At 39.6% G+C, this 12151-nt stretch overlaps 1 protein-coding gene across 3 annotated transcripts in view; it reads left to right on the plus strand.

Moving 5' to 3' along the window:
* Positions 1 to 12151, plus strand: part of LOC131787478 (E3 ubiquitin-protein ligase rnf213-alpha) — a 71250-nt gene that overhangs the window by 45715 nt on the left and 13384 nt on the right. For all 3 annotated transcript variants that reach the window (XM_066165818.1, XM_066165819.1, XM_066165820.1), the window contains 18 exons: positions 399 to 584; positions 799 to 937; positions 1373 to 1588; positions 2223 to 2359; positions 2748 to 3262; positions 4085 to 4552; positions 4886 to 5049; positions 5377 to 5583; positions 5918 to 6132; positions 6592 to 6700; positions 6785 to 6876; positions 7915 to 8163; positions 8324 to 8444; positions 8563 to 8988; positions 9463 to 9582; positions 10342 to 10452; positions 10560 to 10625; positions 10874 to 11074. In XM_066165818.1, coding sequence (XP_066021915.1) covers positions 399 to 584; positions 799 to 937; positions 1373 to 1588; positions 2223 to 2359; positions 2748 to 3262; positions 4085 to 4552; positions 4886 to 5049; positions 5377 to 5583; positions 5918 to 6132; positions 6592 to 6700; positions 6785 to 6876; positions 7915 to 8163; positions 8324 to 8444; positions 8563 to 8988; positions 9463 to 9582; positions 10342 to 10452; positions 10560 to 10625; positions 10874 to 11074 — 3742 coding nt within the window. The remainder of the gene's footprint in view (positions 1 to 398; positions 585 to 798; positions 938 to 1372; positions 1589 to 2222; positions 2360 to 2747; positions 3263 to 4084; positions 4553 to 4885; positions 5050 to 5376; positions 5584 to 5917; positions 6133 to 6591; positions 6701 to 6784; positions 6877 to 7914; positions 8164 to 8323; positions 8445 to 8562; positions 8989 to 9462; positions 9583 to 10341; positions 10453 to 10559; positions 10626 to 10873; positions 11075 to 12151) is intronic.

Below are 12151 nucleotides of genomic sequence, written 5' to 3' on the forward strand. Positions count from 1 at the left end.
AATTTCACTCCCTTTTGTTATTGTGGCTCAGCTGTTAGCGCCATTTCGTTACTTGTTATTACCGTGGGTCGAAGAGATGATTTATTTCATTCACACTGCAATGGTGAGGTTTATAAGTTGTACTTTTCTTTTGTCACAAAAGTTTCCTTGAACTTCCCTATCTGGCGACTCTAAGCGGCTAGACAGAAAGCATAATAAATTTAGATGTACTCTATACGTTGTAGTTTCCTTCGCAGTCGTTGCTTGGATTGCGTTTTCAAGACAATCCATAGCCTTTGTTGTTTTCATCGTCATCTTCGTTCCTTCGTGTTCCTTCACAAACGCAGTGCTAGTGAGCCATAGAGCCTTAACCTATTGTTTTCATCGCTTTGAATTTTAAGTCACTCTCCCTTCTTCAGATTAATCGTGATTGCTGAAAAGGAAGTGGTGTACAACAACTTTCCCATTCCATTGATCAACCGCCTGGAGAAACACTTCCTTGTGACCTTAACAAGTTTGACTCCTGACCAGAAGGACTTAGTACAGAAAATACGGACCTGGGCTAATGAATTTGCTGAGGTTTCGGGTGAAGGCAGACGTGGCAGGTGATGTACACAAAAGGGTTTCGAGGCTTTGTTATAGGGACACGCAATGTTATTGCATTTTGCAGTGTTCGGAATACTGCACGATTTTGGGTGCCCAAGAGGCGCAATTTAAAATAGTAATAAGGTAAAGCCTACGGAACAACTATTCATAATATTAAAATTTTATTGATTGTGGGTTAGTTTATTTTAACATTAATTTGTTGTTTTATAACAGGGACTACTCCATCGGAGACGCTTTTGTTGGATTTCACGAGGATACAATTCCCTCCATTGTCTTGCAAGTCTCTAATGAAATTCCAAGAGAAGACCAATCACCGGCAAGTTATGACACAGAGGATACATGGGAAATGAAAGTAAGGTTCACAGAAATGTCATTTTAAGATACATACATGTTGATGGCTTCTGCGTATTTTAATAAATAGGAAATTTTGCGAGTTTCATAAATTTTTACTCCGTTAGAAACACTTCGCCGGTACAGCGAGCAAATTCTGCTCTAGTATGTTTAGCAATCGGTTTGAGGATTAATGATTTTACCATAATATAATTTGCTTATATTTTTTTCCTACTGAATCATTAAATACGTATTTTGTTACGGATATGATATTCCTATCGATCACCCCGAGATGCTTGCGAAAGATGGGACATTGAATGTGACTCCTAATTTACATACTTTGCCTGCAACATGAATTGGGCTTTTGATGACGAAGATTGTAGTGTAAAGTATATTTTTTTTACTCTCACCCGACTAGCAGAGTAACATTGTAGTTGTCTTTTCTCCCACTAACTAGGTACTTCGACGATCTCAGATGATGCTTTTGGAGACGGCTTCACCTGATGCCATTGCTCGCCTTCCTCACACTGCTTTAGAAAGACGATCCCCTTATATCTGGAATGCCTACTTTAAAGAACAACAGCACTCAAGTTTGGCGAAGTTCATGTCGCACGTGCTCAATTTGGAGGGTAGTCGTTTTGATGAAAAGCGTCAGGAGGGGCTCATGATCCAAGTTAGTGACGGGAATGCAATGTCCTTCGTTAATAGTTTGCTTCTCTTTTGAGTAAGGTAGAGGATTTAAAAACCACATAAGCAGCAACATTTACAAGCCCTAACGGTATAGTAACGATACCAGCATGTTCTAAAGTGGTTAAGTGAAACTTAAGACCTTTATCTGGTGCAAAGTCTTACAAGGCGTTGTAGGTAATGTTCCATAATCAAAAAAATTTTCCTCGAACCAGATTTAACCGCAAGAAAATCAGCAACAGACAACTGGAGAACTAAATTTATATGGGGCTGGCTTAATCACGAACTTGTATTTTTACTGTGGTAAATTTGATGTTGAAAAAAAGTTGGTTCGAGAATCCCCAATTTAAACAGACTTTCAGCTTTGTTGTGAATGGGATATGGCTTATTAAACAATGTTTTAAGTTAGCAAGAGGAGGTTCAGAATGAGAGCAGAGAAAATGTTTGTGATGCTGAACCTCGACACGTATTTGTCTCATGCGGTTGGTGATATTACCAACTGACATGAATAGGGCAAATAACCAAATGAGTGTGGCTCTTGCAAGACCAAGAATATCCATATTTGTTTTATGTTTGTTAGTGTTTGTCATTGAATGGGCTGATTTTCATCTTTATTTCAGATTACTACTCATTCACGTCTGCTCTCTAAGAACGATTTGGGAGACATATGCAATCAAACTGGCTTTGAACGGTCGACTGTGGATTCCATGACACTGCTAGAGTTTCAAACAGAACAACAATTCAGGGCTTCAGTCAGGTGAGAGCTTGATGTAAATCAGCGCATAGCAACGACATTAATTGTGCCACAGAATTCCAATACATGTTTGAAACGAGCTAATAAAAAGGCAAAAACCATGAAATGAGGTGAACTGAATTTCCTTTTTTGTTAACTACAAGGAAAAATTGTAGGAGAGAAGGACCTTTTGTGGAATATTCCCAAGTTTTGCCTACGAGCTTTACTTTTTGTATCCATTTATTTGATAAGTTTCTACTCGTGTAGACCACTCACCGTATATGCGAATTTTTTCTGTGGCTAACACATTGACAGCTTTAAGTGTATCTCACCTTGGACGTCTCAAATAACTTTGTTTATGATGTGTACAATTTTTTCACAACTGAAACGAACCGTTATCTTTTTCTCGCAGAACTTTTTTTGAACAACTCGGCGGAAAATGTCCTGGCATTCTTCTGGTTCAGTGTGATTCAGGAGATGAAAACTTCAACCTGATTGCGTGTGCAAAACACATTCTCCTGGAAGAACGAACAAACGCGTCTGAAATGCTCAACTTGTCTTCGTTGGAAGCTGTCCACATTGTGCTGATCACGCAGCTGCCAAGAATTGCTGGTGGATGTCGTAACTTTATCGGTTTGCAGGATGGAAAATGGATTTCCGCTCACATTGATGAGCTTCGTCCACCCAGTAGGCACACTCCTTCCATCGAGCAACTCACCGATCGTCCCATCAGTGAGCTTTTTAGTGGAGACCGCATTGAGGAAGATGACGCCATGCCAGTGGTGACAGTGGCGGTGAAGCTTCTTCGTAACTGTGTACAGGCGGCTGCTTGTAGGGTTGAGAGCGAAACGGAATCAGCTGAAAGGTCAACTCACAGGATTGAGCTGCTTTTGGATTTACTACCAGATAACTACCAAACTCAGGGGGGTTAGTAAAGAGAAACATTTTGAGATTTTATAAAAAGTTCACAAGTCTTTCAATTTAAGGACTATAACCTTTCGAAAGGTGCAATCGAAGCCTTCAAGGTTTGAAATTTGCCTTTCTTCATATTTGGAAGGCGAATGCAAAATCTCCAAATTTAACTTGAATATTGCAATCATCCGATTGTACCATTGGTGTTTTCCTCAAAATATCTCCAGAAATTTGCGGGAAGGTATTGATTAAGGTGCTTATTTTCCTGTAATTGAAGAGATTTGGTATTTCCTTCCTGATTGGTACCAAGAAGCGGACACCTAGAAATTTGCGAACAACAGAAGAGTTGTTCTAAGACATACAGAATCATTCTCCTTTTGCTATTGCTGTGACAGTGTAAGAGTAATGCGCTACCTTTTTCCAGAGATCATTGTGATATAGAAGCTACGAAAGACAATCCATTCATACGGCATCCTAAAGTTGTGACCATCTTCTTCTCTGGTGTCGTAAGGGAAGCTGCGAGAATGACAAGGGTGGATTGATTGGGTTATTCATCGCCTAAAGCTTACAATCTATTTAATAAACAAAGCAATAATGGATTGAAACGAACATTAAATTTGTAATCTTTGCTGATCCATTAAACCAATTCAATTTTTGGCGTAGTCCTAAAGCATTTTTAGTGTTACTCAGAATTGTAGTTCTGGGGGCAATAGTTAAAGTAACGTTGTGTGAAGTGACTTGAAAAAACCAGGTCTATTTCAGCAATTGCTAGAATTCAACTCCTCAATTTCATTATTTTATTTATCTTCTTAAAACCTCACTCCCATCTCTTTTAAGATGAAGAGTCATTTGCAAGCGTGGCGGTACAAAGAATGTACCACCTCTTAAAGGAAAGGGAACTAACAGCGGCGAATCCACAAGGATGGCTCCAATCAGAAGCTCTGTCGGGAACAGGGGTGCAAGAGTGGGGCACGTTTAGAAAGGCTCTTCTGCAGCGAGTGTTCTCAGTTGTGGTTCCTATTTTGGCTGAGATCATTGCATTCGCAGACAGAGACTGCAATCTAGACTTGTTGAAGAATGACAACGCGTGGGTTTCGAGGCTGTGGCTGAAGATCTTGGCCGACCGTAGCATCTCAGTGCTGAGTTACCGTGACATGGTATCACCCGCCGCTAATTCTGTTCGAGAACGTGTCCAAGTTATTGGTTCTGGGGCCGGTGGTCATCGTTTTTCCTGCCGATTTCCATTTTCGTTTATTATCAAGGAAAGCGTGGAAAAATTGTTAAAAGACGCAACTAGCGTCGAAGGTACATGAACTACTTTTTGCATTTTTTTGCCAATTTTTTTACAGTTGTATTTATGTTTGTATGTGTATGATCAACAACATATGAGTAAATCAAGACTGAAGACCACTATTGGTACTTTTCTTAAATTTTCTATTGTTTACGAAAACAGGAATTGTGGTTAAAAATCCAGACTCATGAAACATGAAACAAATCACTAAAAATAAATTGTCAATCATGGGCATCTCGGATATGAGCGATATATTCTGGTGTTCATGACGTCAGTGAGGTAAATTGAAGGACTCGATTTAGTTCTGTGTAGCAACAGCTGTTTTATTAATGTTTCCTCCGTTTTAGCTCATTCTAGCGCCACTCTGTTGGACTCTCTTCGTGAAATGATCAGTAACTCACAGTTGGGACCTCCACTCGATGAATTGCACCCTCTGTACTCCGCGGGACTGCAGTATCTGATGGATTTTGTTCACATGGTGTACACGCCTTCGAGTGATATGGAACACGAGGTTTCATTTCCACCAGTGTTTTTCATCACAATATAAAATTTCTTCGGAGAATAGTTATTATTTTCTTTCGTAGCGCTTGCTTAGGCTCTTCACCCAATGCGCATCCTTTCCCATGAGAAATCGTCTTAATCATTCAATTATAAACGTTAGCTATCGCAAACGATACAAATATGTTGAATGTGTTACTATACAAGAGGGAAATTTTCCTTTTGATAGGAAAGTCAGGGAACGTCGAAGAGAAATGTTAAGCTTTTTAGTTGTGTGATGACGCTCTCTTTAGCCTGATTACGTTTAAGTTTGCTCTTTTTTCTTCTTCTATTCTTTTAGCTTGTTTACGAAGCGATTCTTTCGTCAGCGAGAGAAATAGTTACCCTGGAAGATGAGGATGGTAACGAGTCCATTGATATAGCACTTGTTCATGTTGCACACAGTAGAGTTCAACACCGTTTGAAGTGTTTTGATACTCTTGTTAAAGCGAATCCAGATCTGGTACCAAGACTGCGGAACGTTCTTCAAGGAAACGAGCCAGAAGTGGTGGGTTTAAATGCCTTACTCGAATATTTTAAGACATTATATAGACAGAAGCTTTAATTAGTAGTGACTGTTAAAATAGTTTATACCACTTTAGGGAAAAGGTTTCGTAAGGGAGTCCTACACTGATACATTTATGTTCCTTTAGCAGACCAGGTTATTTTATATGTCTTGTTTCATAACTTAAAACTATCACTTGTTTGTAATGGCGAGGTAGTCACAAGCGCAAGAGCCCCCTCCCCCCCCCCTTCTGTTTCAGGTACAACGTTTGGTATTGTTTAACTGATCTATGATATGATTTTCCCCCTAAATTTTGGAATTTTCAAATTTTTTACAGCTTTTGGATGTCCTAGCATTAAAAATCTGTCTTGTGGCACTCGAGATTTCACAAGGGAGGATGCTTTCTCCGAACACACAACAAACTTGGTGTGACAGAGTTTTGACTATAAGGCCAGCGGTGGAGAACATGATGAGGAAAGAGAGGTTGGGACCTGTCACGGAGAAATGTTCATGCTATGGAAAGAGATCAACTCAAATAATTGATCACTGCAGGTAACAAAACAACAAATTTTCCCTTCTTAAGGTTGGTTTTCACTCTGACACAAGCAGAAGCCGACTAAACGTTCTGTTGCGGTATTTACCAGTCATCAAAGAGGTATTTACCAGTCATCAAAGAGGTATTTACCAGTCATCTTTACTTTGTCCAAGCCAAGTTGGAAATTCACTATTTGAGAATTCTTACCGACGTTGCGGATTTAAATGGCAGGAAATGATTCCAGGTATTGAGAATGACGCGAGAAAACTAATTTTGCAAGGCTTTGGCCATAGTAACTTTGTCGAATTCGATGGGGTATTTTTGCTGCGCATAAAAATTTATTAAAATGTTATCAACGCAAAACGTCAGTAGTAGCCTGCTTTAACAAGTTGTTTAGAGGACCTGTAGAATGTATCAGAAAGTGCTTATAAAAAGTGCTGCTAATCATAAGGTTATTTCCTTTTTTTGTGGATCAGGTCCATGTGGCAGCGAATAGGAGCTGTTCGACTCTTTGCGGAGCACGTGACTTCGTTCGCAGAGAAAGATAAAGACGTCAGTTCCGAGAGCGTGATCAGGTTGTGGAAGGTAGTTTAGAATTAGGAAATGCTTAAAGGAAATAATCAATTAAAAATTGAAATTCGATAATAACAAACATGCTCTCCTCTGAAGGTTTTAGGAGATAAAACTGACTTTTCATCGCTGAGATCGCTGCAGGTCATTGAGAAATTCTTGATTAACTACAGTGACGACATCAAGCAGAGGTAAAGTAGCACATTATGCACAATTTAGTTCTTATTTTTTCCCTAATATGGTACCTCAGTCTCCGCAAGTATCAGAGACTACACTATTGATCAAATTTCCCCACAATTTTTTTCGGGTAAAATCTGACACGAGCCGTCTTTGGACTCACTTGTCACAAAAAGTTTTTCAGTGAATTAGATCAAATCCAGGCTAGCCATCTCCTGATATTTTTCTGAACTACTTAACTTAAATTGAAAGCGGAGTGAAATTTGGAGACACTCCCAGGCTTGTAATTGTGGAAGGTGTCATCGGCCTGTGGCCACTAAAGTATTCATTGGTGTTACAGCGTCAGCCACGGCTGAAAATTTCAGGGAATGTGATGGGGTGAAATCACTCTTCTCCTAATTGTGTGCCCGAGGTTAGTTGCATAACATCTGTTTCAAAAAATTTAAGGGCCAGGGGTTTATCTGCAAATTAGGCTTCAGTCCTCTCGCGTCCGTATACATATATTGAAATTTTCGCGCAAAAAGAACAGTTGTGTTTGTCTTCCTATGATCGTTTCTTTGCTACATCTCGTGTTCCCCTTCTATCCAAACCGTCAGGTACGTTTTGCGTTTTATTTTCTCGTTTGATGTTTCGCTTTGTGAGCGTAATTATTGTTGTCGCTAGCTGGCTGTAGTGCAATTTAATTGGATCATGTTTCAGAAACCACGGGTTACGAATGAATTGTATGGTTCATGTAACCGTTTTGAAATTTGCCGGTGCGTTCGCTACAACATCCCTGTTTTGTAACTGGTTCCTGGATTTTTTCCCACCATTAAAACCAAAACTCCAAAAGCCGAATCGAATATGATTACTCCGTGAAAATATTCTGTGAATATTTTCACAGAGTAATCATAGTTTCTCACAGCTTTAAATGCCAAAAACTCAAGTTATTTTTGGCTGATGGCGGGAAACCATGGCTTATGACAGAACTTGAAGGGGTTATCGAATCTGAGGTTAAAGAAATAACTCTACTGCTGTGCTTGTAATTATTCATGCTTTCTTTACGACCACAGGACCAATGAAGAGACTGTTTTTGAGTTGCGTCGCCGATGTAATGCCTTTTTCATGGAGCTGGTGTCAATATTCTGTTTTGGTGACTCGATGTCAAAGGACCTTGAACAGGAAGCTATCACTCTGCTTATGCATTATGTTATCGGTCATAAGTCAACTGAGACAAAGGATTTCTCTCCATTCCCTGATTATGCTATTGACCCCACCCCTGTGGTGCGTTCATTTCTTCTCCAGCTGCTATTGCGCTCAAGGTAAAAGCATTAAGAAACAATCTTTTTCTCAATTAGAGCACTCTCACTTTCCTGTCCCTAACACGTCTGATTTCCTTTGTCCCTATCTCCAAATCACATCAGATTGTCCAATTAATGAGGGAATAAGTATAAACTAAATTGTCTGTTATTTTTAAAATAGTGTGAGGTTGACAAAGTTGGTGAAAGACCATCTGGGAGTTTTCTTTCATGGGGCTCGGTACTTAAAACCAGAACCTTCGCACGTCAAAGAAGTCTGCTTCTTATGCGTCCAGTGCATGGAGGTGATTAAATTAAACTAATACTACATACCCTAGATATTACTTATTTCGCTTGTATTATATGGAGTAAATTGTATTATCAAGTCATAGCTGTTCTCAAATCTAACTGCTTTTACCACAGGACGTCCTCATTAGCCGATATCAAGCCAAAGTTGCCGATTCGAAGTTAGAAGTAAAGCTCAAACATGCTAAAAAGACTTGCGAAGAGACATTAACAGCTCTTAGGGCCAGTGACGAGGATTCTGCTGAAATAAGCGCTCTTTCTCTGGATGGAGTTGCTAAAGGACGTTACATCTTATCATTGGTGGCAGAGTTCCTTTACAAGTTGTTCATTGAAGGAGATAACAGCTACGAAGGCCTTGAAGCTAGGAGAGAAGTGAAGTTATTATTAGAGTCTGCAAGGAAGCTTTGCATGGAAGTGTCGAGTTCGACACCGCAGCTCTACCTGCTTAAACAGCTTGTCTGGCGGTATGGCTTGAATTGTGTCCGAACTCTGGGTGAATATGAGGAACTGGCGTGGATTCTACCTCCAGAGGCCAGACAGCGGGTAGGTAATGCATGATTAATGAATGGATTTCGTTGAACTGTATGAGAACTGAATCATGAAAGGAAAATAGTATGCATATGTCGTAAGTATACAGGAAAGGAAAACTCTAAATACAAGGAGGATTCAATTTTGGTGAGTTCTGACTTTGTAGTCAGGTGCTCTACTTACAGTGAACATGTTTACAAGCCAGGCCATCTGCTGTGAGAAGTGAATTTCTCTGTACTCAATAAGAGCAAATATGCTTAAACCTCGTGAATACCTCTCAAAAACCACAAGTGTTTCCAAAGCACAACGGTTAAGGACTGAAGGAGCGGAAAAGAGGAAGAACTTTTGAAACTCCAGACTCTTTCCGTCCTCTTTTTTTTCTGCTCATTATGGAACAATTCTCTTAAATGATTGAAGGCAACAATCTTTTACATTTTACTTATGGTAGTACATGTTGCTTGTTATTGATATTTGGTCTTCAATCTGTAGGAGAAGTATGTAATCCAAGACAGCTTTATTGTTCATGGAGACCATTATCGTGCCATCCGTGATGGGCTGGCCAAAAGTGTCATCAGTGGGAACATCCAAGACATTGTCACAGCCATTACGGTTGGTGTTCACTGTGTAACTATTACCATTATTCTTTTTTTCTATGGTACCGTTTATCTTCGCTATTAATGAATTGGTAAAGGTGAAGGCTGTGGATTATTGTGGGTTATTTTAGATTTGGATTGTATCAACTCCAGACATTCAGAAATGAAACAAGATATGTTAGCACTCGTTTCGATAAATATCACACCCAATAAATGAATTTGATGGCATGCGGTTTCCTAATACAACTTCACGATTATACAATGTCTGCTGACTGCATTGTTTGTCATGCATTCTCAGCAGTTCCCATCATGCCATTTCCTGGTCGTAAGGTTTCTTTTTCGTTGGTCGCTTTCAAAATTTGCTACGTCACCCGTCAGTTATGTTATTCGTTTGTGGTGCTGCCTTTCTTAAGAAATATGCTGGATCCACCCCTGAGTTATGAAGACAGTCTTCATCTTAAGATAAATTCGTTTTATCCACAGTGTTGATAATGAAAATTGACCACCGTTAGGAATTTCTTAGCTGATAGTTCTAGCTTTAGCCCTTCGCCATTCCCTCTGTCGCTCTGTTTCTTTAGAAACTTACCCCCTTCAATCATTTGACTTAATATTAGAAGACTTAGAGGTTAAATTTTACAAATTTACATCTCACAACCATACTGGTAAGCGAAGTGTAAGTACCTGTAAAACAGTGAAGGCCATAAGTCAACAAATAAACATCTTTCATGAGAAGTTCCAAACACCTCACCCTTAGAACCTTGAATATTTTTCGTAGAAAACGGGATTACAAGATGTTTCTAAGAATGTTATTCTCCTCCTGGTGATATACCGTGAAATAACAATAGCAAATTGTTCTCCAGTTCAGACACAGAATTTGTCTCTGAAGGTAAGGAAAAACGATTTACACTTTCCAAAGAAAATTAAATTCTTTACTGTATGCTTAGTCATCCTTCCTCCTCGCTGATTCGACACACTCTCGCCTGCTTGTTTCAGAAAAGAAGATATATGAGAGTAAAGATCGATGATTTCATAAGAAAGGGAGGACACATAAATGAAACGGTAAGACCAATTAAAAACATGCACGCATGTTTACTGCAAAATCGATTGTCGTTGAGGTGACTTGAAACGAAAGGAACAATAGCACATTTTTCAATTCCTGATTTTTGTGTTAAATGTTGTCGACTTGTGTGATACCAGAGGAGCTGGTAATTGTATAGTAAACGCTACCATTCTTTCCTTAGTCTCTCGTTGATTAGGCTGTTGAAAGGTACGTTTTCTATTTGTAATAAGTTATGTCTATCATTTAGGCTCAACATTTGGCCAAGGAACTTCTTGAAAATAAACAAGGTGGAAATCTTAGGGAACTTCAAATTTACAACGGAAAGAGTCCGCAGGAGCACGCCTTGGCCGAAATTGTGATCCATACAGTAGTAGCTTTGCAGTGTGTTGGTGCAGCATCTTTGGCTCAGCCCCTTTATGCTCTCATGACTGATCCATCGACCATGCAGGTAAGTAGACACAGATATGTCATCCTGAGAAAAAATGAAATGTTTTGTGCATAGGTCAAAATAATAACGATAAGGATAACAATCTGAGTTCTATTGTTAAAACGGTGAAAGAGCATTTGCATGTCTAACTTCACAGTAAAGTGAGTAAGTTTCCAAAGAAACTGTGGTGCTGCGTCGGTGGGAGAGTATAACAGGGTAATTTGGTATTATCTACTGAGTTGATAACGTAAATTGGCCACAGTAAAGAATTTTAAAGCTGACGTTTCGAGCGTTAGCCCTTCGTCAAAGCCCATCGTTATCAGTATCTGGGCAACTGCCCACCTACCCCTCCCCTAACCCAACATTAACCCTAACTTGTTATGGGTTTGGGGAGGGGTAGGTGGGCAGTTGCCCAGATGCTGATATTGATCCAAATTACCTTATTCCATAGTAATAAAGGGGTAAGTTTCTAAAGAAACTGTGGTGCTGCGTCGGTGGGAGAGTATAGCAGGTAATTTAGTGTTAACAACTGATAAATTTTTGTTCAAGTGTTTTACGGCTTTCCGAACAGCCTAGATGTAAGAAAAGGCCGCAAACTGCCATATGCTGTTTAGAATGATTAGGAAGATTAAAGTGTCTAGCGACTGGTTTGGATGCGTCCTTGTCATTTCTTTCCATGTCGCGAAGGTGTTCTCGGAATCGGTCACTTAGTCGTCTTCCTGTTTCGCCGATGTATTACTTATTGCAATAAGTGCAAATTATGCAGTGAATAACATTGGCGGAGGTACTGTTATTTACTGCATAACATTGGCGCAGGTACTGTTAATTTATCTTCCAAATCGGCACCCTCAATCCCCACGGAATCAATGAGTGCTTTTCATTCAACTAATTTATTCCTGTTTGCTCGTCACCATATTCCCACCAATGGCGTAGCTCCACTTTCTGCATAGAAACCCACACACAACCCACAATTCCTCCAATCGCTCTGACGAAGGGCTAACGCTCGAAACGTCAGCTTTTTTACTCTTTACGGTGGCTAATTTACGTTTTCAACCCAGTTGTTAACACTAAATTACCTGTTATTCCATAGTAGTTTAC

This window comes from Pocillopora verrucosa, chromosome 4 (assembly GCF_036669915.1).
Source record: "Pocillopora verrucosa isolate sample1 chromosome 4, ASM3666991v2, whole genome shotgun sequence".
Classification (NCBI taxonomy): Eukaryota; Metazoa; Cnidaria; class Anthozoa; order Scleractinia; family Pocilloporidae; genus Pocillopora; species Pocillopora verrucosa.